Raw genomic sequence first — 26,296 nt, forward strand, 5'->3', positions numbered from 1 at the left:
ATGTTTTTCAATGTAAATTAAATTAAATGCCACTTTTTTCACTCACTGTGTTTATACACCTCTCTGCTTTTGATTATTAGTTTTTTTTAACTTCTGGCTCTCTTCCACAACATGTCTTTGTCCTGTCTACTTCACCTAACCCCAACCGGTCGCAGCAGATGGCTGTCCCCCCTAAGCATGGTTCTGCTGGAGATTTCTTCCTGTTAAAAGGGATTTTTTCCTTCCTACAGCCCCTAAAGCACTTGGGGTTTTCTCTGTTTTCACTGTATTGTTCCAGGGCTTTTACTTACAAAATAAAGTGCCTTGAGGCAACTGTTCTTGTGATGCTATATAAATAAAATTGAATTGAATGTTTCAGTCCTCATCAGTTTTTTCAAATCAGAAAAATCAATGCACTGTTTAAAAATATGGAGCTAAAGTTACAAATAATATTTTCCTGTAAGTATCTTTATTATTGTGTCTCTGCTTGTATTCAAGTAATAATGAAATAAATAGCATTTTTTTAAAATAAAAATTAAATATTGTCAATATTAATGACAAAAAGGTTACAATTTTTTTTAATTAATACAAATAATAAAAATGTATAAATTTTTATATTTCTGTATGAGGCAAACATTTATCAGACAGTCCTAAAGGCTTTGTTTCACCCTTTTGTTTCTATCTTAGATATAATTTATTCATTCAGAGTAAAGATATCCCTAAAATGGTCATCTCAGCCACATAACTCCAGCCATGAAAACCTACCTGCTGTTCAAACCTTCTGTTTCTCAGTGGCAGCCAAGTAGAAACAAGCTACCCTAAAGGGAATGAGATGGGAATGACTTGTTTCAGACAGCTGATGACCTGAGCTGCACTAAAGTCCACTGTACAAGCAAGAAGGATCATTTTGATCTGTAACTCATGCATAGCTGCTCTAGTTGAGGCCAAGGATAAAATTATGGTCCTGGAAATGATCATTAGCCTACAGATCCTCTTTAAGATCTGCTTTTTGTGGAAATGTCTTATTGCTGTAAAAGATGTCAGAATATTGAACATGTCTTAGCAAATATCCATCAACTCTAATTTTTCTGTAGCCCATAGCCTCCAGAAATGATCCATACCTACCTCCGTATATATGTATATATATATATGTGTGTGTGTGTGTGTATATGTATATATATATATATATATATATATATATATATATATATATATATATATATATATATATATATATATATATGTATATATTAATATTTAAAATTACTCAAGATGAGCCACAGTTTCTTGGAAACTGGAGAAATTGGCTTATAGGAGACAGGAAACAAACACACCCAAGTGCAGACAGACAGACAGACAATGATATTGATTTGTGTTCTTGACAAATGAAGAAATAATAGAGGTGGCACTTATGTCCTTACCAATGCAGTTTTCAAAGATATAACTGTAAAAGTAACAACAAACAAAAATACATCTGTGATGATACTCAGAATTTCAAATGTTCTGTGGTTGTGCTCAAAGTCTGGATGGGACAGCTACAATAAATCATCTGATATTTTCTCATACCAATTATGTTACATGCAGGACATGCAGGTTTATTTGATAGCACGGTCCTTGTTTCATTTACTGTATTGTTTTGTGGAGAGGGACCATTATCCTCAGTGGTAATTCCATCAAAGTAAGGTCATCTACCAACTGGGGCAGTCTGCGTCACCAGTTTGGTTAAAAGGTCAAAACAACAGTCTGAAAGGTTAGCGTCCTGCAGCAACAGAGTAACAGAGCGAACCTCTCTCTTTGTCCTCTTTTTTTAATAGTGCTTTACCATTTTATCTCATGCCACAGCCATTCATACTTCTCTGCACTTGATTGCCTACAGCTCTGGAGAATATGATGTGTTTGTGCCACAGAAGCAAGTGCTCTCCATGGTCCTGAAACAAACATCTCTCTTTCTCTCTCCGTCTGTCTCCATCTCCTGCTTACTGAAACTTGCAACCCTAGCTTGAGGGATTCAGCACCACAGTCACTAATAGCTCCCACAAACCCCTCCCTACTCTATCCGTCTATATTTCTAACACACAAACAAACTCTCTCTCTGTCTCTCTCACACAGACACACACACACTGGTTCTTGTCAGAGGAGGAGCGTCATGAATGTCAGGTTACTTTCTGCTTTGCTCTCCGGTCCAGTGTGTCGGCAGTAGAGAGAGTAACATGGACGACTTCAAAACAGCTCACCTGTGTCGTTCTCTGCAGATGAGGTAAGATAAGATTTTTCTGCAGATTTCTACCAAACTGCTGCAGGTAAGAACACTCTTTTAGAAAAATTATGCAAACTTGGAAAAACTTCCGTGGAACAGATTTAATGTCTGCTCGCTGAGGCAGCGGTAGAGTCAATAGATGGGAAATGTTTTCCTATATTTTTATTCCCACGGGAACTTTATTGGGATGCAAATTTTTTTTATAACCACTTTGATTCAAATGAAACAAAGTCAGCTGAGAATATTCTTTAAAGAAACAGTATCACATGAAATTTTAAAGCATTATAATGATACATCAATATATTGATTGACATTTTATCCACAGCTTGTTGTTCAGTTCAGTTTCCTGATAAAGATTGGATTGAGAGCAAAGTAAACCTGGCGTCTATTGTTCCCCTGAGGCCTTTTAGGAAATGTTTAATCTTAATTTCTCTCCTGACACAAAAGGCTTCACTCAGCATCAGATCCAGACTCTGGATTCCCCGGTTTCCCCGCTCCCGAGGAATCCCCTTGTTACAAAAAAAACAAAACAAACAGTTTAAATGGGAAATTTCCTCTAACTCACCAACTTGAAACTTCTCAATTTTATTTTTATAAACCTTCACTCTCTAGTTGCTGTGGTATTTTTGTGTTTTCTCCCACCAGTGCCACCAGGCTCACTCTCAGTGCTACACTGGGCATTCAGTGGTTTTCTCTTCTCTCAGTTACACCGCTGTGTGAAGCCAAAGCTCAGGCTGATGTGAAATTTCCCACTTTTCACATTCACGACACAGTTCTCTGAGATGAAAAAAACAAGTATGAACTAGGGCCATAACATAAGGAACATTTGCTGCGAGACGTGATGGTGAAAAAAAAAAAACCCACTTTTGAAATGTTGACCTTACAATTTAAACTAACTGAAACTGACTGTTTGTGCTATACATATTTATTTCATTTAAAATCCTGTTTAAACATTCAGTGTGGTGTTACATTTTACAGTTAGACGGATGTTTGTCTTCTAACGAACTGAACAATAAAACTATGGCACAGATAAATATAAAATGGAGCTACCACACTTTGATCCCTGTAGCCATTAAATCCCGTAAGCGCTGTGAAACATCTGCAGTCGCAGACGTGTTTCCACACCTGCTCTTGTCTCTGCAAACAAACCTGCTGTTTCCACTTCTCATCTGGCAGTAAGTCTTCAGCCGGCCAGCGTATCGTTTATGGTATCAAAGACTTTTTTAAACCGAGCTCGCCCAGCCAGAGGACTGTATCCTAGAACCATATTACCGGTGCAGCTGTTGCAGGCAGCATCTGCTGGATCTAATTACTATGTTTCTGTGCCTGTCAAAGAAATATGGTTTGCCTCTGTGACTCTTTCCAGTAGCCCTGCATACCAATTAGGGAGATCCAGTAATGTAGGTCTTATTAGTGTGAAGAGAGAAGAAGTGAGGATGGTCTTGAGAGGAGGCAACAGTCTCCTCAGCGAACTCTACGTCATGTTGGAAAATCTCTGCCTGAGCCCACTGAGCAACTTGATAATTAAGGAAATTTACTCAGCTAATTAGTAAAGTCACTACAACAGCTACATAAAGTTAAACACATCTGACTGACACATAAGTGCTGCATTCAAGTACAACTGCAAGAGAATACCTAATGTCAAAACCTCACTACTTAAAATAATGCATCCAGTTATTTTAAGTATTGTGAACCTTTGTACAACCAGCTGCTTGGCATGTCGAGAGAGTTTCTTCTCCAAGAATCGTGTTATTGCTCTTCTATAGATAGGGGACATTTGTTGTGACTACGTGATGTAGTGGTTGACACAACTGATTTACAGCAACAGATCCCCAGTTTGACAAGGACGAGACACAAAACCAGCCTCGGGGTGTTACAAGTTAGTGTGTTCCTAATGCTGGTTCCAAACCCGGACACAGGAGAGGGTCACATCAGGAAGGGCATGTGCCAAATCAAACATGTGAATTTATTATTCTTAGGAAATGAAGCAGTAGCCAAAAATACCCTTTTATAGATAGAGATATCTTTATTGTTCATAGAATAAAGCTGACCTATTAAAATTTTTATGGGCTCCTTTATCATGGGGGCCCATAAAGAAATGAGTATTGAGCCAGGGCAGACTGCTGGCAGCTTCTTTTTAATATAAGCAGTCATTTCTTTTTTCACTTTCAAATATCACATTTCGTGCAGCTTCTTCTGTAGATATAAGAGGCTTCATATTTTTCTTTAAAAACTCTTTAAAGAAAAAAACACGTGAACTGCTTTTAAAATGCAGTGTGCTGTTATGAATATAACTGACTTAACAACAAAGTAAGAACAGGCTCCCGTCAGCACGTCCATAAAGCAAACTGTACTTTTATGATAATATTTATGTACCGTAGTACAAGTATTTTTACTTAAAAGGGCCACAGTCAGTTCATTGCTCTCAATTCATTAATGAGAAGTGATTGATGAATGATATGATCATAAATTTGACCTTGAGCCAAAGTCAATCCTCAACACTCAAATGTAACATCCTACCTTTTGTTGTCCTCCCTTTAATGTGCATAAATTTTACATTTTTCTGACTTTACAAATCATCACCGTTAGGCTCTGAACTCTCTCTCTCTCTCTCTCACACACACACACACACACACACACACACACACACACACACACACACACACACACACATGTTCTTTTTGTATCTGTGACCGAAAAGACCCGGAATGGGTCTTTAATGAGTAAGCGATGGAGTTTAAGATGCTGTAATAAAGTTTAATCTGGCTGTAAGAGCAGGAAGGAAACATCTTTCAGGTACAGTATGATGTTATCATGTGGCCTAATGGAGTCACTTACAGGGTTTTAGCAGTATGCACCAACCCTCGTGGTCTCAACTAAGTATCTTTTTATTGATTCTCTGATCAGAACAGACTAGTAAATCATGTTGTTTTGCTGCTATTTCTGATGTTTCTTCATTTTTAATATAATAGTAACGGTAATGGTGCTTAACAATAGAAATACATAATTGGTATGTTTTGCCTGCCCGGGTCATTTTAAATACACGGCTCGGTAGTAATTTAAAAGAAGCGGTATCCCCATATGCATATCATCTGTTATTTACTGAATGCTTTTATCTAAATCACCTGACAGCACCACGAGCGCCTGAATCTCGAGCGTGGGTGGCCCCAGTGGAAATCTGTTTGTACGCTCACCCAAGCAGGCTTTCATAACTCGCAGAACAAGCAGTTCCAGTGCCAAAGAAAAGACCCCCATCCTCCCTTTTTTCTCACTGCAGACACAAATCTGCGGATAACACTTCTTTAGCCTCGGAGAATCTTTCCTGTCTTAACATAAAAACCACAGCTTCTATTAAGGCTTACTTGGACATCTGTCTGAAAGAGCCAAACACACAAGCTCATGTGGACACACACATTTGATATTACCCAAATATGCCAGGCAGTCCCTTTTACATATCCAGGAGCAGAAAATAATGCCTGCAGCATGAAGCGACCAACTTGATATTTTTGAAATGACTCTCCTGCAAAGATTAGACACTCTCTCAGGGCATTTTTTTAAATTGTAAACTGTAGATGTCCTCGTTTACCCTCCCAGGAAAGAGTGGATTGGTTAAGATTTCTGGCAGTCAGACACACAAAGCTCATGGAGATTCATGCACACTTGCATATGCATTCTTTTTGTGGCATTTGAAAGTTGTTTTGTGGGTACACACACTATTTTTAGATCCTTTGAGATTTACATAGCTTAAACATACAAGAGAAAAAGAGGGAAAAATAAATATTAGCAAAGGATAAAATGTAGCAAAGTTTAGCCAACGTGAATGATTTGATACTGTTCCGTGGTGCTGCTGTTACAGCGGTCTGTTATCTGGATTCTGGGTTCAAACCTGGTAACAGTGTGTGTTTTCTCATTGTGGTCCAGATTTTTCCTACAGCCCAAAGACAAGCATGTTGGACTCCAGTATGTACCCAGCTTGTCGCCCAGTGAGGGCTGGGAAAGACTGCAGCATTTCCAGTTTGATGAGTTCTTAAGAAAATTAATTAACACAATAATTCTACTGAAACTGTTCATTTTTCAGAATCAACATGTCAGCATCTCCATTAGCATCAAAGCCATTTTAACATGTTATTTCTGTTTGTGAGATGTGGCTGTGACTTTGTAAACAAAGCTGCTGTGACCTTTATTTGCACACCTGTCCGTTCTTTTCACCGGGAGCAAGCTGTTAGCACAAAAACACCTGCGACCTGCATTTACATGCTGCAAGTTATGCACAATTTTGCATGATTTTGCATCTACACATAGAAAGATGCTGAATAATTAGAAGAAAAAAAAAAGCATCCAAAAACTATAGCACTAAAAACTTGTGTTTCATAATCTCTCTTCTTTTCAGGTTTTGCACATATGTGAACGAAGCTTGAAGCATGCAAAGGATGCTGGACAGCATGGAGATTCTCAATTCATCCCACGCTAGCAACATCAGTGTCAGCAATGGCACTGGCCTCTTCTCTCGAAGCCCGTACACGACTTTGGAGATAGCGCTCATCATTCTCGTTGCTGGATCTCTGAGTCTGATCACTGTCATTGGAAACATCCTGGTCATGCTTTCTATAAAGGTTTGGGGTTTTCCTGTTTTGATCCTTCATGATTAATGAGCGTGATTCAAACATCCATCTCTGGACACCTTGAACAGCACAGCCAGACTTACAGATAAGACTAGAACATGTGCAACCCAGCACAGAGTGGTAATTTAATAGAAATGAGAAAACACACATCACATTGCACAAAAACGATTAGCATCTGACAGCCTCCTCTATGTTGTTCCTCTAAAGGTAAACAGGAACCTGCAGACCGTCAACAACTACTTCCTGTTCAGCCTGGCTTGCGCAGACCTGATTATTGGTGTCTGCTCCATGAACCTCTACACCGTCTACATTGTGATTGGGTTCTGGCCCCTAGGAGCAGTGGTGTGTGACCTATGGCTGGCTGTCGACTATGTTGTGAGCAACGCCTCAGTCATGAACTTGCTCATCATCAGTTTTGACCGTTACTTTTGTGTCACCAAACCGCTTAGCTACCCAGTGCGGCGCAGCACCAAAATAGCAGGGCTGATGATTGCAGCAGCATGGGTCTTGTCCTTCATCCTGTGGGCTCCTGCGATTTTGTTCTGGCAGTTCATAGTTGGGGGAAGGACTGTGAAACCCAATGAGTGCTATATCCAGTTCTTCTCCAACCCAGCGGTGACCTTCGGGACGGCTATCGCGGCTTTCTACCTACCTGTGGCCATCATGATCTACCTTTACTGGCGCATCTCCAAGGCCAGCCGCAGCCGCATGAGGAAAGACAGCAGGAAGACCTCAGGCACTAGTCTGGGAGAAGCTCCTTCTAACAGCCAGGAGGAAGGAGGTGAGAACGCCACTGCAACAAAAAAGGTTCAGGAGGAGGCTGCAGATGGCAAAGAGAAGGAAATGCTCCAGCAGAAACAGCAACAGAACGGAATCGGTCCGTGCAAGGAAGAACGAACCAACCAGGTGGACTCTACATCGGATAGCATTCAGGCTTCGACATCCAAGGATGCTGAGATTCCACCTTCGTCACGGAAAAACTCAAATATTGGGAAAAATGAAGCCCAACCATCTTCTCGGAAAAACTCAGCAGCTGACACTCAAATGCTAGTCACGAAAACACTGTTTAAGGTAATCAAAAGATATTCATCCTTAACTGGCCAGATTTATTACAATTTAAAGCAGTCATGGGTTTGGCCATGTCAATCAGTTTGTTGTTAATTAAAAGGTTTTTTTATTTTAATAGCTCAGCAGAAGTTGTCTTTTTTTAGAGACATCATAAGTTTGGTGTCTGTAGTTTAAAGAATACACCTGGAACAGTTTATAATCTGGAAATAAAATATCTAGAAGTTCACAATCTGTTTTTGGGGGGGGGGAATAAGTATTAGGACAAGAGAGTCCAGTGCTGAGTTGTAAGCTAATGCTAGCTAATGTACACAGAAAGAGGTGCTAAGGGTGCATCAAACATAAATTAAACAAAATAACTGAATTTAACTCAAATAAGCACAAAATAGTTAGGTGGTGTAATTAACAGCACAGCGGGACATATTATTAGTCAGATAATTTTAGTAAAAATTAATTAATTAAGAAACACCACAGACATAGTTGATATGTTCTTTACGTTGATGAGATTTAGCAGATAGGTAGCAGCTAACCAAATACCACTCATCTTATTCAAGTAAACTGGTAACCATATAAATGAAGATGGTAACCATGGTGAAGAAAAAAAAAGGAATAAAGTGATATTAGATTTAATTTAAGTGATCTTTGTGCCTGATGGCAGCCTAACAGAGTAGCTAGCATGACTGCATTCATTCAGCTCTATGAAGCATTTTTGTGTGGTTGAAACGTCCACGTTGTTCTTTCTGGTCGTTCTTACTTTTCTTTGATCTCAGTGTGAAATTGATGCACTTTCAGAATTTCTTTAATTCTCCTTCACAGAGATTTAATACTGAAAGTATTTCTCAGATATTTTAGTCCATGTTGCAATGATAGCATCACACACTTGTTTCAGACACTTGACATTTGTCAGCTGCACATCCATGATGATCCACCACATCCAGATGGTGCGCTACTGGATTGAGCTTTGGTGAATGTGGAGGAGATTTGAATAAAGTGAAGTCATGTTCGAAAAATGAGTTTGAGATGATTTGAGCCTTAGTTTCCTGTTCTTAGCTGAAAAGTGTGGCACCCAGTGTGGTCTGCTGTGTTGTTGTTCATTCAGAGATGCTCTTCTGAATACTGTTGCAACAATTGGTTATTTTGTTTACTGATGACTTCCTGTCAGCTAGAAACAGTCTGGCCATTCTTCTCTGACCTCTGGCATTAGCTGGATATTTTCTCTGTTTTGGACTATTCTCTGTAAACCCAAGAGATGGTGTTGTTGGAAAATCCCAGCAGTTTGTGAAATACTCAGAACAGCTCATTTGGTACCAACACAGGTGTGGAAGGTTATGTTGGACTTACACAGGAGTGACACACACACACAAACACGCTAAACAGAAACAATAGAACTCTTTTCTTCTTCTACTGTCATTTTTCAGGTAACAATGCGCGCTATGAGTGAAAACGCTGTGGCAAAGTGGAAAAGGAGGGGAATTTCTTCCAGGGAGAAAAAGGTCACACGCACCATCATGGCCATCCTGGTCGCATTTGTCGTCACGTGGACGCCGTACAACGTGATGGTGCTTATCAACACATTCTGCTCCATCTGCATCCCCAACTCGCTGTGGACCATTGGCTACTGGCTGTGCTACATCAACAGCACCATCAACCCAGCCTGCTATGCCCTCTGCAACGCCACCTTCAAGAACACCTTCAAGCAGCTGCTTCTGTGCCAGTACAAGAACATACGCACCGCACGATGAGCGGAGGGTGCAAATGCTTTACTGTGTTTGTGGTGGAGTCTGAATAATGTGATAAATCTTTTAAAGAATGATTTCGAAAGTCGGAAACATAGATACATAGATAAAGTGTGGTCTTGTTGTGCAATTACTTCATGTTGTTTTTCGGTGGTAGAATCCCCCCCAGCCCCCCTTCTTCCACTGAAAATAAAACTGTGATTTAACTCATAATCATACTATAAAGTCAAACTTTCAAAGACTTAAATGGAACTAATTTCAATGAGCTTTAATGACTCTCTGAAAATACTTTTGAAAACCAGTCACTTGGAGTTTTATTTCTTTGTTTATTTCCTCTTTTTGCTACTTCTACACAAACTTGTGCAGTTTGTTGTTTAAAATGTGCTTGTTGTGATGGTTTTGTGAAGGTAGTTTAAAAAGGAGGTGATTGAAAATTATACCATTATGAGAGCATTAGAGCTGAGCTCTCAAAATGAAGCATGTCTTTATACTAAATCCACATGAGAAAAGAGAATTAGCAGCTGTGAAGTGATGCGTGTCCTGTGTGTCGTGCTAAACTTACATTTCACATTAATGGAACCTGTAATCTGTGATGTTGTGAGACGTGTGCAACTATTAAACGTGCCTGTGTCTTCCCTCTTTCTCTCTGATTTGTGTAAATAAAAAGGATGACAGTTTGGAATCAGAGTTATTTGTCATAACCTGTGTGTCCTATGTTTTTCTTGATTTCTGCTAATATTAACTGTTTCCCATTGGCTATCATCCGATATGAAAAAAACTTAAACAAACCAACCAAATTAGTGCCACAAGATTACAGACTGTATACGAAAGAAAGAGGTAGCCATCACCCATGATGATGTCACCCATTTTTGTTTGTTTGTTTGTTTTGTTTTAGATGCTGTAAATAACATAGGCATGTTTTTTTTATGCTGGGAGTCTTTAGGGACTAATTTGTTTTTAGATCCAGAAGAACTAGAAGAACTGTAGATTTTGGGTCTGAACACCAGGCTTTTCCACCAAAAACAACACTCCAGTTGCAGGAGTCCTAGGCTACGTCCACACTAATCCAGATAAATTGGAAAACAGCGTTTTCATCTAAAAACCCTCCACGTACACACTATCTTTTTCAGTTGTTTTCATCCACACTGAAAACGCTACGTTCCTATACTGTGCATGCGTGAAATGTAAGGTGATTGAGCTGGGTCATTTCTGTCTGCCATTTATTTACTTTCCGGGTCTTTGAAAAGTCGCGGCAAAATGTCAAGGAAAACTGCCGAGTTTTATCTGGAGCTGTCTGGAGCATGTACAAACTGATATTAATCTTTAAAAGGGCTGTCAAAATTGACAGCAAACAAAACAACTGCTGTACAATGCTGTACGCCATCTTAGTTGAATTGATCACATGACTGCATCATATGACGGTGTCTTCAAATTTATCCACTTTGGAGAGCGTTTTCAAAAAGGTCTGTTTTCCTTGACCAAAAACGACGTCTCAGTGTGGACGGAAGGCCAAAACGGAGAGGAAAAAATGCATTTTCAAACAAAAACATATTAGTGTGGACATGGCCTTAGACAGCAAGCTGAGGTTGCTTAAGTCACATACAGATAAGTGTTTGAAAGATTGTAATCCATTTTACCAGCCAAAAGCAATTTACTTCACATTTTTAAAGAGAAGAGTTATTTGCTGTAAGCATTAGCATGTGTGCAGTCCTCTGTCCAGTTACAGAGTTATCACACAAAACGTGCTGCCACAAAAGAGTTTAGACGTAAAAATAAAAAGCAAATCGACTTTCTACTTGAATAAAGACTATAATCCTACTTAGGTAGAAGCTTAGTAGGTTAATATTGTTCAAATTGTATAATCAAAATGATGACGATCATTTTGGCTAAGAGCCCATGACTGACGGGGGCCATAGAAAACAGCAGAAAAAACATTATTAACCTGTCTCCATAAAATAATTTTTGCCTCAAGGTCCTTAGAAACATGTTTGTTTCCTAGCATTACTTTTATTTTGGTTTTGGCAACAACGCGGCCTCCGACCGCTTCACCCCTCCTAATTTCCTGATTTGGTTTGGTCCAGATGCACGTGCTCCTAGCTGATGCCGAGCAGCAGCAGTAAGAGGGTGGTAAGAAGTTTGGGAGACAAGTTTTTATTCTACAGACTTATTTATTTTGTAATAATAATACATTATAATTATAACCTATCCTGTTTATATTTTGCACCCTGCCTGGGACTGTTGCAGGTGGTGAAAGAGTTTTCAGTGATACAAAACTATTTGAGTTTCATAGGTTTCAGGACAGACATATTTTATTTGGCGATACTTTGTTTGAAAGTTGATATCCAAATGAGTATTTAAGTTATATTTGACAATACTCAGTATTATAAATAAAAATGTTTAAACAGTACACCATTTTATAGATGAGAATTTAAATGTATTTCCAGCTATAAAGTCAACTTTATAGTTAACTTAATCTGTATTTAGTGTACAATTAAAAAAAATGATTACAAATCTGATAACATTATCATTCAAAATAGAGAAAGAGCCAGGCGCTTCGTCTCTGATCACGGCACTGCAAACACGTCCTGAACATCATCTTAAAGTCTTCTCTCTCAGAGGGTTTTTCTGTCTCAGCTGATGGGAAAACACCTCCCAACACCTGCAGAGCTGTTACACCCTCTAGTGGATAAAAAAACATGTACCTGGAGGCTAAAAGGTAGAAACCTGAAAAGACTAACTCTGTCCAGTTCACTGGATACTGCACAGAAGAACCTTTTATTCTGTTTGTAGGGACCTTCCTACTGCGATCTATTTAACCAGACATAAAAAAACTATTGTGCAGACTAAACTTAAAGGACCTTTTTTTTAAAAAAAAAAAAAAAACAAAGGTTAGTAAAATCTATCATCAAACACCAGTTAGGTGCCCCTGTATGAACATTAAGACTTGTCTTTCTTGCTATATTTATTCATCTGGTTCACAGTGGCCATTATGTATTAGCTCGTACACTGGCTATCATCCAAACTTTCTGCTGTTTTGCTGCAAAGTTTCTTCTTTCTGTAAGTGCAGTTCATCAGGGGAACACTAGGTGCGATTGATAACTGTTTCAAACCCCTTATATATACAAACATCAGTCTGTCTGAGAAACCCAGGCACTTCTGCCCATACCTACATATAAAATCCCACCTCGTGTCTTTCAGTCTGGCATTGGAGCAGGTGATCAGGAACCGCGGGTCCTCTGTTGATGCTGGTGGCATTTAATGTAAACATGACATCATGCCTGGTTGTTGTAACCCTCTGTTCAAGTTACACATGTGCCTTAATGGGATTTGAGTCAGTGTTATCAAAGGCAACACAAAAACAAGAAATGCAAGTCCAGATGACTCAGATCTTGAATGCAAGGGCTTCCTTGTGTCCTTTTAGCATGAAAGACTGTATGACGGCACAAACTGACATCTACTTATTGATGGAGGTGAGTTACATTCCTGCATTTCCAGGTTACGTTTGCCTCGTGTCGAGCAGCAGTGTTCATATCTCTGTTTACACTGTATCCAAGATCAATTATCTGCTTTACATTTAGTCGAAGTAACCAAGAACTGCTACTGTTTAGAGTAAATACACTCTATGGAGGAGGAAATATCAGATGTATGTGGGTAGGGGATGACACACTGGAGAAAGAAGCTAATTCAACACATTACTATCAGAGGAAACATGGAAAAGAAGCAGGACCTGGGACTAGCTGATGGGTATCTGAAACCACAAGAGGAGTACAGAGCTGAACTTAATGGGGAGGATATGGAGAGTGCTAATGGTGGAACAAGGGAAAGCAAAGGCAGTCCGAACCTGCTGCAGATGCTAAAAGCAGCAGAGAGGAGGAGGACGCAGCAAAGTCGGGACAGAGACAGGTTAGAGGTATTCGAGGTTGTGGCGAGAAAACCAGTTACTGAAGCGCTGAAGACTACCATGGTGAGCAGAGACAGCGCTTTCACTATCTCTATAAAAGTGCCAGGCCCACATAACATCACACATGCACCTGTGACTCTACTCCACAGGGAGCGTGAATGTGCATCTACTCAAGATGTTAATGATTTTTAGTCGCCATGAATGTTTGACCAGTACGCTCACGCAAATACTGCACTTGCTTTCCCTCTCTGAAAATGTAAAACGAGAGAGCTAACAAACTGACTCGTGTCATGTCTGATGAATGCAGCATTAAAAGTAGGACCTATGAATAAATATTAGTAAAAGAAGGATAAAACATCTTAATGTTTATGGGAACTACTCATGGGAAGTGTAGGCAAATAAAAATGGCAGATTTTTTTCAATTACTTATATTTGGCCCTTCTCTGCTCTGACATATTCAAATGTCTCTTTTAAAAAGCATATATATATAATATATATATATTTTTTAGTCTTGTGTCGCCACAAAATTGAGTGCCTATCGGTAATACACCTATGTACAATCAGAAATGGGCAATATATCCTGTTCTTGCTGCTGATCAAGCTCCAAAAATATTGAATCCCAAAGTTCCTATCATGGCCTCAGTTTTGTTTTAGGTCCTGTGACTTTACAGAGCTGCCCTGTAGCCACAGAAAACAATAAACAACTGTTTCCGCGGTTTAAATCAGTCAAATGCCACTCTAAGAGACTTCAGTAACACTGCAGAGCTGCTTGGTCATTCTGTGGACAAAAAACAATGAATTCATGCTCTATTGTCACATAACCTCTCACGCTGACCTCTGTAACCCTTTTGTTAAGAATAATGTTCTTTCCTCTTGACCAGTTCTTCTTTATGTTGCAATAACTGTCATTACGTTGCAAAACTCTCAGCTCCCTGATCTCTATCTACCTGCTGTCCGTTTATTTTAAACTATTTTCATCTGTGGCCTCAAAAAACACTCAATTGAGATTTTCGTTCCTTAAATCTCGCTCTTCATCTTTGTAGTTCCTGCTGTCTGTATTTTCTCAGAATCACACACAGAAAGCCTAACAGAGGTCACATTACTCACTCCCACCTTCTTTTGTCACCTGTTTGGTGAGGGAGTGGCGTCAAGCGTCACTTGAACAGCATCGACTTGCAGCTCTGCAGGGTTCCTGAGAGTCACTGTGAGAGCACTGTGCCAGCATGAAGAAAGCATATAATCTAGTGAATATATCTAAGGTCAAGAATGAGGAGGCGGTGCAGTCCATCTGTATCAAGGTATCACAGCTTTTCTTTCTTTTACGGAGGGCAGCGAGTCGAGGGCTTGATGTGTAATTACATGCTTCAAGCTTTTTAAATTAGAGGGTTTAAGCAACATTACATTGGTTATGTTGGTCTTTGTCAATTGCACTGGCATAGAGGAAATGTATGGGTGGACATAAAGAGAGACATAATTTACACATTACGATGTAATTCTGAGATTTATTTGAAGAGTATCTGTGCAGTAGCTAGTTTGAATTTGATGTCCACCTGCCCCTCATTAAGTTAACCTTCACACTGCTCCAAGTCAAAGGTTAATAGCTTTTGTGTTAATGATTGGTGGCTTGTGTAAATGGCAGCTATTTTCGGAAGGTGGTATTTAAGTGATTTTACGAAACACAAGGTTTTCTTATAACCATGTGTTGAAAAAAGCCGCCAGACTTTAACATACAGCTTTATTTATATTTATTGGAGACTTTTTAATATAATTTATTTTTGTTTGTACCTGGTATTACTACACCCCATGTACGAAAGCCCTGGGCCACTTACAGGAACTGCTTGGTCAGTTTTTATGGTGATGTTAATGCCTGGGGAGGTTTGAACTCTGCAGTTGTTGACACACTATGCACCTCAGCAGAGCGGTGATCCTGCTCTGTGACTGTCACGGTCTGTGGGTTTTGCTGTGGACTTCTGTTATCTGTGTTCTGTCTTAAATTCTAGTTTCCTTTACGACTTTTACTGCTAGGCTGCTTTTTGATTCCTGTTAGTTTCATGTTTATTTCAGCATGTCATATTTTAGGTCAAGGGTAGGAATTGTGGAGTTTAGTTACTCGTGTTTTAGACCATTCAGCTCTGATCATGCTTTAATCCCAGTCTGTTATAGAGTTTACTTCCATCTCATGTGTCTTTTCTTGTAAAGTTTGTTCAAGTTTCTTATTGATGTTCACTGCCTGTTTTACTTTGCTAGTTAATTGTCTCCTATGTCTTGTCTTTAATTTTACTTTGTCCCCTATGATTGTGTTGATTGTGTCTGGTTTTCTCCCAGCCTCGGTGTGTGAGTAGAGTATATATATATATAGTCCTATCATTCTTTAGTTAAGTGTCTGTTATGATTAAGGCAGAAGGACCCAAATGCTGGAATCTCAAGGCAAACTTCAAGAAACAACAAAACCTTTATTTAGGTGGAGGATAAAAATCCGAAGAATTCATAGCAAAGTTCAAAATCTTCCTGAGCTCCAGAGGCACAATTTAAGACAAGCTAAACAGACTGAAGGCCTCGTTATACCCTGCAGTGCCTGGCAAACAGCACCATACAATAATGTTGTCATCAAACTGATATGTGCTGTCACAATCCGCCCTTACTGCCCATTGTCCACCGCAGCTGTCTTGAAGACACGAGTGCACAGTTGTGTTAGTTTTTACTGTGAATTTAATGATATATCAGTGCATATACACATTTACTTATACTGAGGGAGCTATTGCAACAGCACAATGGTGTGGTGGTTAGCACTGTTGCCTCAAAGCAAGGTCCTGGGTTTTAATCATTTGGCCGGGGCCCTTCCGTGTGCCATTAACATGTTCTCCTTGTGTGACTGTGGGTTCTCTCTGAGTACTCCAGCTTCTTCCACACCCCAAGACATGTAGAATCTTACAGTACAATTATTATCTTGCAGTTATATACATAGTAGGTAAGTGCGGCAGAGTGGAGACACCTTGAGAACAAAACACAGCTGAATTAGATCAGGAGCAAAACTGAAAACAGGCCACAAGAGACAAATGACTATCAAAATACAACAGGAAGTAACATGACGGAGAAACACCTAACACGGAGACAAATACTTAACAAGATACGAGACACTGTTGGGGAATTACAAAGTAAAACACAAAGTAACACATATCACTCTAAACACAAGACTAGAAACCATGAAATAAAACAGAGGCCAAGGCAAAAGAAAATATGAACCTAAAATCACAAGAAATTCACCACAGAAATGAAAACTGGAACCACCCACTAAAAATTCTAAACCAAAAAAACCCCTAAACTAAATTAAACTTTAACAGTGTTACCAAAACCGTAACCAAACAGAGAATACTTGATATCAAACATTAATTAAAAGTTAAAAAACACAAAACCCACAGTCCTGAATCAGTGTTTTAGCATCTGCGTACTCTTCCTGTGTCCTACTTGTGTTCCCTGGGTGGATCTCTGGTGGCCACTTGGTTGGGCTTGCTGCCCCTTATGTAACAAAGCTCGTCCTTTGTCTTTCTTTTGTTGTCCGCTTCAGAGACCTGTGTTTGGTTTCTCTTTCACACCATTCATTAGAGTGTCTTTACTTAGTCTGGCACTTCATGACTGACTTGCTGTGGTCTCTAAACACTTCCACTTTGCAATAATACCACTTGTGGGATATCTCAGAGGGAGGAAATTTCACAAACTGACTTGTTGCAGTGGTGGCATCCTGTTACAGCACCACACCCTAATTTAGCAAGCTCTTAAGAACTATTCATGCTTTTATAAATGTTTGCACAGGCAGAGCGCACGGCTTGGTGCTGGATTTTATATACCTAAATTCAAAGATTATGAGGTGTGACCCAGTACTGTTGCCCATAAAGTGTATATTTAAACCAGATCAGCAAAGTTTACTAATGTTGTTAATGTTGCATATGACAAGAGACCTTTGCCAAACAAAGTATTTAAATGAGGCATGCTGGGCTGTTTTAAATCAGTAAGTTTATGAAAAAAAAATATGTTCATTTATGTGGACTGTATTTTATTCACTGATGAATTTGACGTGTAGAGGAGTGGCATCATGAGAGTGGACAGTCTGTCACAGCAGCTCCTGTAGTTTCTTCAGTAATTTCCCTTGTGAGATCGATAATCTGTCTGTGTGTCTGTCTTACTTACTTTAGTTTAATGGACCTCAGTGTGTCATCTCTTTCCATGACTCCTTGCCCTGACTTTGTATTTTTGCCACTATAAAATTTATTTGGATTCTAGATTTCTTCTTGCACCCTCAGTCTAGTTTAAATATGTGGTTACGCTGGGGGATTTAAAAAGTATTACCCTGTCTGGACTTAAAGATACCTGGAGCTGTATCACATATAATGAAATGAAAGATTTTTTCAGGAAAGTAAACCCAGACCAATGCTTTTTTGATATGAAATATAAAAACCATAGGCTACCATCATTAAATACATGGCAAACCAAAACAATTCTGACACTGTAGGAGTTCTGGGATGAGGTTTTCTGAGAAGTTACAATTAGAAACCTGAACTCGCGCTTCACTAAGCATTCCTGAAGGCAGACACCTTTTCCATGCATAATATCTTTTTCATTGCTTTGTTTTGTGTCATAAAAAAGCCTCAAACATATGTGTTAATTGCTTCTGTCTTGTTGTTTTTAGTTGTATGGCTGCTGTATTTCAGCCACGAGTGCAGTTTCTTGCTTTTTTCCTCTTTTTTCTTCTTTTTTGCTCACAGTTGTTGTTTTTTCCCTCTGTGGGGTTTGAGAGCAGCTGACAAGTTATGAAAGCTAATAACAGGATTGAAACAAGTTAGTCAAACCCTGCAATTACTTTAGGAGCTATATGTTGCTGTATTTTTTACATTAGAAAAATTAAGCACCCTTTCCTGTCCTGTAACGCACCTCACAAGGTGCTAATGTTCCCATTTGAGGCTTATTAAGGATCAAGTTTGCAAAAAACAGAAACATGTTACATTTTCCAGAATTCAGTCAAATAATATCTTAAATTGAACAAACTCCAAATCTAATTTGTAATTAAAGCTTTTGTCAAAGAGGTCGTCATTGCTGTTATTTTAAAGAAATAAGGAAAAGTCCTTCCAGAAGCACAGAATATACTTTTTTTTTACTGTTTTTTATTGCTTCTTGTGAATTCACCGATCTTCATAACTTAAAAAGCGCCTTTTCAAGTAAATGCAACTGTGATTATTAGCAGTTCTACTGATGTGTGTATTTGTATAAGAGTAAAAATCCTCTGATTTCCCTAAATCTGCAGCTGCAAAGCTTCAAACACTTGAGGTCAGCGTGTGGGCGTGTTGGTCTTGGTGGGTGTGCACATATGTAAGAGAAAGAACAAAAGCAGAAAAAAAATCTGCCAACCAAAGAAAAGCTGAAGACAGGTGGTGAGCCTTCAGTGAGGCTGAGCTGTAGGTTTAAGTCAACGCGTGCAGCCAGAGAGCAGACATGGCCAAGTGGGATTCCTGTGGTAGCAGCCCAGCCTTCAAACAGCCACACTGGACGGTGAGATTGCAACAGATATTAAGATAAAAGAAGAAAGATAAGAGATAGATAAGAAAGATAAGAAGAGAGGTAAAAGAAAATTGGTGTTTTATGAGCAAATGTATCTGTTTTGACTGCCGCATCTATCTGCTTCAAACAGAGTGGAAAAAACTTTTGTGACCTGCTGAGAGGTAAAACTGAAATATTTGGTATCTGTCATTTTGAGCCTGTCGGTGATTTCTTTTTATAATTCTTCAGCAAATACCGTTCACTGACCAGAAGCAAGAATTCAACAGACCTCCCACAAGGACTGTTCGGTCCATGTCTCAGTCATCTACAGATAGCTTCGCTTCAGGTATGGAAACATGAAAACAGACACGCTGTTAAGTCTAATCACATGTCTCTGATATATAAACTGAGCCGTTTTTTTGATCCCAGCATCGCAAACTGAGGATTAACCCTGTAGGCTAAACCTTAATTAAAGTGAAAAGTCTTCTGCAGAATTAGGCCTCATTAATTTGGTCCTAATCTGCTCCATGAGCCTTTCTCAAACATGTCAGTCACTGCCAGAGTATATGCAGACTTCAAAGAGATCAGAGAAAAGAATCACCTAGCTATCAAAAAGATAAAGGCTGGAAAACCTGAGCCAAAGAATCATGTGTTTCTGTAATACTCCTTCATGCGTCAGCCAGATGATTTCTCTCACATAGTCTAAATTATGTGTTGCAGTGCACAGTGACACCTCTGATGATGAGTCTTCTCCTAGAGACAAGCTTCAGAAATCCACCAAAGGCCCGTCTGACTTCTGCATCAAAAACATCAGTCAGGCTGATTTTGGACGCAAAGAAATAGAAATGGCAGGACGAGGTACGCCAATACAAACGGTCTTCAAACCACACTTTATGCAGAAGCTATAATATAACAGTAAAATGAACCCATCTAAAGAGGCTCTGTAGAGATTCTCAGAAGAGGAGGATCTAAGACTGTCCTGGTTTTTGTGTCTTGATTCTCATCTGTGATATTTAGAAATGCCAGCTCTGATGAACCTGAGGAAAAGGGCAGGTGGGGAGAAACCGCTGGCTGGAGCCAAAGTAGTGGGCTGCACACACATCACTGCACAGACAGCGGTCAGTTCAACACACACACTCCTGTCAAATAAAGAAACAAGCACTGCAGAGATTCACTGAGTGCTAAAGACAGATCTGGTTTGTTTGTTTAAATAAAGAGGAGAATATCACTATTTTGAATATATCTTATTTGTACATTGCATATTATTCACAGTGCATCATATAATTCTGCATTAGCACTACTTCAGTGTGTAGAACCGGCCTCTGTGTGTTTATGGTGTCCTGCAGGTGCTGATTGAGACTCTGGTTGCGTTGGGGGCGCAGTGTCGCTGGGCGGCTTGTAACATCTTCTCGACTCAGAATGCTGTGGCGGCTGCTCTGGTTAAAGCAGGTACAGCTTCTGCACAAGCTCCCGATTTCTCAAGTTTTACTCTTCCTCCCTCTTACTCTGTTGACCACTTTTCATGCCACTTCCCTTCTCAGGCATCTCAGTGTTCGCGTGGAGAGGAGAATCGGAGGATGAGTTCTGGTGGTGTATTGACCATTGTGTCGGCACTGAGACCTGGCAGCCCAACATGGTATGCCGATTGACTCCTCTTACACGTCACATAGCTTCCCCTAGAAATACACAGTCTGCATTTCTTATGGTAGTTTCATTTCGATGGAGAGAGACAGGCTAGCAACCAAAAATAAACCAGAAAAAACACATTACATACAAGTTATAAACTGATTTGCATGTCATTGACTGAAATAAGTATTTCATTACCAAGCAAAAGATGAGATTTGGTACTTGTTGGCAAACACAGTGGTAAGGTGTTTCTTGTAGCTGGTCACCAGCTGTGTGCGCCACAGCACTTTCTCCCAAGCCTTTTCTGTATCATTTAAAAAGACAGGCCTGCACATGTGGCTTCTTGAACATAAGCACCTTGCAGGCGCTGCAAGATTTCAGTCCATTACAGCATATTGTGTTACCGATGGTGTTTTGGTGAGTGTGGTTCCTACTAACTTCAGATCACTAACAAGTTCCTCCCATATAATTTTGTGATGATTCACCGCCTTTTTCATGATTATCCTCACCTTATGAGGCAAGATCTTATGTGGAGCTCCAAACCGAGAGCAACTAATGATCATTTTATATTTCCATATTATTATATTTCTATAATATTCACACCAACAGTTGTTGTCTTCGAACCACGCTTCTTGCTGATGAACTTGTAGGACATTCCAGACTTGTGAAGCTACGTCTTAAGATCAGAATTATCTGTAATTGATTGATTATAATCTGTGTGCCATATGGACCCACAACCAGCATGAATTATGGCAGGGTTATAGGGAGTCATTTCACTCAGTGTGGGGTTTTTTGTTATTTTTTCTGGATCTTTTATTGATATTCTGTCTCTCTCCAGTAAAATGAAATTACCATAAAAATAGACACTGTTCATTTATTTCTAAGTGAGCAAACTTACAAATTCAACAAGAGGTTGAATAATTATTTTCCCTCACTGTATGTATAATGTGTCCTGTTTTTTTCAAAGTGGGTCTATTATGCACATTTCCAGTTCTATATCCTTAGCTATGTTTCACTGCAGCCTCATCTGGAGTCTTAAAAAAACTTTGTGTTGAGCTAACTTTCTTCTAAATGGTGGTTTCCATTTGATAGCTTTATGTGCAGATTCTCTTAAGAGAGATTAATGAAATATTTAAGCATACATTTCAGGAGGAGGGTTTTTGTACTCACATCCTCTGTGGTATTTCAGAAGATACTGTTCGTGTTTGAAGACTTTTTGACTTAAACACATTTAGTATTTCACATATAATTAATACTTGGTAAACTGTTCCTTTACACTAAAATTTTCAATGCAATTTTCTTACAATAATACAATCAAACATTGTATTAAATTTAGTGGAATCTTAATGAATAATTATTTGAATACATGAACCTTTGATTTTATATATTTCAGATGCATTTTACTCAAAATTATTGCTTCATGTTTATTTGGGCCAAGAACCCTTTGACTTACAGTTCAGTGTGTTATCTACAAATGCGTCCATGAAGGTGCCTCGAGCTTGTTTTTCTCATTCTTCCCAGATCCTGGATGACGGAGGCGACCTGACCGACTGGATCTATAAGAAGTATCCGGAACTGTTTAAGAATCTCAAAGGTGTTGTGGAGGAAAGCATCACAGGCGTCTATCGGTGAGTGTAAACACGAAGCTCGAATGACTTTAAGGTTACAAAGTCAATCTGCAGCTCACGTGGGTGTTTCCGTGCCTCTGATTCAGGTTGTACCAGCTGTCAAAGGCAGGCAGACTGTCTGTTCCTGCTATGAATGTCAACGATTCGGTGACCAAGCAAAAGTTTGACAACCTCTACTTCTGCAAGGAGTCTGTACTGGAAGGGTAATTAATCCTGTTGTGACTATAAACAGATAAAAACACCAGCATAGCAGCAAACTGACCATGGTCAACTCTGCTTCCAGGCTGAAGCGGACCACTGACATCATGTTTGGAGGAAAGCAGGTGGTGGTGTGTGGATATGGCGAGGTTAGTGTAATATAAAGTGTGTGCCTCGTGAAATAACTCACATTTAAGCTACTCGGCCAGACTGTGTTGAATTTCTTTTTCTCGTAGGTTGGAAAAGGCTGCTGCGCTGCCCTAAAAGCACTGGGTGCTATAGTGTATGTCACAGAAGTGGATCCTATCTGTGCCCTTCAGGCCTGGTATGAATAGAAGAAGCTTTTATCAACCAAGATGTGAAGTGTTCCCTCCTCTTACGCCACACCATGAAAAAAACATGATGAAATACTGTTTTAACCCTGTCCTCTTATCCCCCACTCCACTCAGCATGGATGGCTTCAGAGTAATTAAACTGAGTGAAATAGTCAGACATATAGACATGGTCATCACCTGCACAGGTGACTGCTATCATCCTATAATTAATACATTTTTCTTTTTAAACAATCAAAAAAAATAGGCTGTTAATATTTATTTTTTACCTGTTTTTTATTTTACTCACTGCTTCTCTGCAGGGAATAAAAATGTTGTGATGAGAGAACATCTGGACAAAATGAAGAATGGCTGCATAGTCTGCAACATGGGACACTCCAGCAGTGAGATAGATTTGGTAAAGACCCATGTTGTGTGTGCGTGTATAGGCCTCTATATGTGAATGATTTGGTGTTAAACTATAGATTCCTATATCTCAGGCTGGTCTACGGTCTTCAGATCTGAAGTGGGTGCATGTGAGACCTCGGGTGGACCACGTCATCTGGCCTGATGGCAAGAGAATTGTCTTGCTGGCAGAGGTGAGGATACTCTGTTCTTCTAATGAAGTCCAAGTCATGTAAGGACTTTAAATGTGTGACCTTGAAGTACACTGCTTATTTAGCAAGAGAAATATGCGCTCTTCTTAATGTATTATAGGGAACAGATGGATGAATCTAAGGGATTTTGGGGTAAAAATAGAGAGAAATTCAGAAAAGAAAAGCAGCAATTATGATATAAAGACCAGGTGTGTATCCTCCAAAACTAAATAATGACATCAGACAGCACAGGAAGACCATTAGTGTACACTGTGCTTTAAACTGGGGGCTCATACTACACTAATCATAACATTATCCTGTTTAGTACATACAAACCACGGCTCAATTGGGATGAAATATTATTTCAAATGGTTGTAATCATAGCCGCTCTTACATGATTTGTTTTCATTTAGTATTGACTTTCCTCTCAGGGTCGTTTGCTGAATCTGAGCTGCTCCACCGTGCCCTCATTTGTCCTCTCCATCACTGCTGCTACCCAGGTAAGAAAACAGATTTACAAAGTGGTTATTCTTTTCTAAATGCATCACAGCAGCTCTGTCAGTCATTAGGCTGCTCGCAGTCACTTTTAGTTAACGTTCGCTGATATGTTTCAGGCCATGGCTCTCATAGAGCTGTACAATGCCCCAGAAGGAAGATACAACAAGGATGTCTACCTGCTGCCAAAGAAGATGGGCAAGTTACAATACACTGTTACAATAGTTGGATGCTCATTTTTGAAAGCTAAGGTTTTAGACTGCTCTCAGTTTCAAGTTGCTTTGGCAACTCTTGCTTCTGCATGACGTCACTACAAAGAGAATGAACAGGAATGCGTAGTACATTAACTCAAGTACAGGTTTAATGTTCACTAGTATTTCTGTGTAGTGTATCTGCATTGTGCTAATTACTTCCAACCGGTTGCAGCAGAGGTCTGCCCCTCCCTGAGTTCTGCTGGAGCATTCTTCCTGTTAAAAAGGAGTTTTTCCCTCCCACTGCCGCCAAGTGCTTGCACATGTTGGGCTATTCTCTGTATTATTGTAGGGTTTTTACCTTTTAATATAAAGTGTCTTGAGGACTGTTGTTGTATTTGGTGCTATACAAGTAAAACTGAATTTAATTTAATTACTTTCTCTTTCTATTCCCCAACCGGTAATGTATCTTGTACTCGATACTAAGCTTTAGTTACTTACCGTTTTGTTTTGAAAATCTACAATATATAAGTGATATACCTGTAATACAATCATTAAAAAGTTACAAAATTAAAATGCATATCAATGAATTAATAATTATGATCTAATAATATAAAGTATTGATTCTGGAAAGGCACCATTCTACATAATGACTACGTTTACTTTAGTGTTACTAGATACTTTAAATATGTTTTTTGTATTATATAGCATGATAACTATTAAGCTACTTAAATGGGATTTAATTTAATTTAAGTTTAAAAAAAGGCTAAATACTTTTTTTCACTTTGCAAAACAACTATCCAACAAAAAATCAAGCTCAAATTCAAGCTTGAAAACATTCACATAATACATATGTAATTTTTTCATAAGCCTGAAAATCATATCAAATGTTTTAGAGACCATTCTAATTGTATTTGTCATTAATTATTCTTTTTCCTGTAGCCCCCCCCCGCTTTGTTCTAGGGTCCTCACTGTTCAACCACATTTTTAAAATTCCATAAAATCCTCATGAATTTCACTGAGATGGGTCTTCCCACATCTCTGTCTCATCCCTTAAATCTGCTGTTCTAAAAATGCAGCTGCTAAGATAGTTTGTATTAAACAGCTTATGAACTGAGAGACTGCACTGAGTATAGGATAAATAATCATCATTTACTCATGCTTAAATGCCACTTTAGCAGAATCGAAACATCTAAATTATGAAGGTGAAAAAGAAAATAAAAGGTTCCCTTTAACTTAATTTAACTATTTATCAGTATAACCAAGAAGGAAATTAAGGTGTGAAAATCTTCGTGTCTGCATATTTTCAGATGAATACGTGGCCAGCCTTCACCTGCCGATATTTGACGCACACCTCACGGAGCTGTCAGATGATCAGGCCAAGTACATGGGCATCAGCAAACACGGACCCTTCAAACCAAACTATTACAGGCAAGTAAACTTCTCTCTCTCACGCAGACAAACACTAACACACATTTTAACGTTTAATGTTTCTAATCCTTTTTGTTTTTTGTTGTAACAGGTATTGATGTTTTGCTCACAAAGCTGACCGACAGAAGCTCTTCAGAAAAGCTGCTGTGAAAACAGGAGCACTGACTCCCTCTACAGTCTGAAGCTTTCCAGAGTATATCTGAAGTGACAGCATATTAAGACTGACTTTTCTGTATTCCTATGTATTATGTCGTATTTGTTACACTGTTCCAGATTTTCACATTGTCCACAGTAACCAGAATTTAATCAGTGTGATGTCTTGTTTTGAAAGGGAGGAAATGAAAAACTGTTCTGAATGGGATGGAGTTACTTTTCTATCAGCTGAATGGAGTACCTGAAAATGTATTCTTGTCTTATCACCTAAAATCCCCATCCTTTTCTAACATTTACATTTACCTAAATTAATATTAACTATCACAGGCAGGTTATTAGATGTTTGTACATATAAATATAAAAGAATTATTATAATAAAAAGATACATTTTACTCTTTCTGCATTTCTGCCTTATAACTTGAAAACACCATAACCAGCAATGAACTTTTTAACTTATAAACCATAGAACAACCTAATGAACACTATTTGACTTTTTTGTATTGATAGATACAGTTATGTACAACCTTGTATACTCAGGTTTATTTATGGTTTCCAAGAATTAAAATATGTAGTAAATG

At 39.0% G+C, this 26,296-nt stretch overlaps 2 protein-coding genes across 5 annotated transcripts; both read left to right on the top strand.

The window, feature by feature from the left end:
• The first annotated feature begins 2,103 nt into the window (after positions 1 to 2,103).
• On the top strand, positions 2,104 to 10,293 carry LOC100534567 (muscarinic receptor 4 subtype). 2 transcript variants are annotated; one of them, XM_005470606.4, is made up of 4 exons: positions 2,104 to 2,236; positions 6,627 to 6,849; positions 7,066 to 7,929; positions 9,342 to 10,293. In XM_005470606.4, the coding sequence occupies exons 2-4, from the start codon at positions 6,658 to 6,660 to the stop codon at positions 9,663 to 9,665; spliced, it is 1,380 nt and encodes a 459-aa protein (XP_005470663.1). In that variant the 5' UTR covers positions 2,104 to 2,236; positions 6,627 to 6,657; the 3' UTR covers positions 9,666 to 10,293.
• Positions 10,294 to 13,341: 3,048 nt separating this feature from the next.
• LOC100693502 (S-adenosylhomocysteine hydrolase-like protein 1) lies at positions 13,342 to 26,296 on the top strand. Of its 3 annotated transcripts, none has more exons than XM_019361504.2 (17): positions 13,342 to 13,623; positions 19,339 to 19,435; positions 19,810 to 19,947; positions 20,107 to 20,207; positions 20,436 to 20,538; positions 20,631 to 20,725; positions 22,237 to 22,343; positions 22,430 to 22,546; positions 22,627 to 22,690; positions 22,778 to 22,866; positions 22,991 to 23,061; positions 23,176 to 23,270; positions 23,353 to 23,451; positions 23,880 to 23,948; positions 24,063 to 24,141; positions 25,445 to 25,565; positions 25,657 to 26,296. In XM_019361504.2, the coding sequence occupies exons 1-17, from the start codon at positions 13,369 to 13,371 to the stop codon at positions 25,661 to 25,663; spliced, it is 1,707 nt and encodes a 568-aa protein (XP_019217049.1). In that variant the 5' UTR covers positions 13,342 to 13,368; the 3' UTR covers positions 25,664 to 26,296. The 3 variants fall into 3 exon arrangements, with proteins under 3 accessions (XP_019217049.1, XP_005470971.1, XP_019217050.1); XM_005470914.4 differs by lacking the exon at positions 13,342 to 13,623 and adding an exon at positions 14,709 to 14,858; XM_019361505.2 differs by lacking the exon at positions 13,342 to 13,623 and adding an exon at positions 18,897 to 19,101.

Source organism: Oreochromis niloticus, linkage group LG7 (assembly GCF_001858045.2).
Source record: "Oreochromis niloticus isolate F11D_XX linkage group LG7, O_niloticus_UMD_NMBU, whole genome shotgun sequence".
Classification (NCBI taxonomy): domain Eukaryota; kingdom Metazoa; phylum Chordata; class Actinopteri; order Cichliformes; family Cichlidae; genus Oreochromis; species Oreochromis niloticus.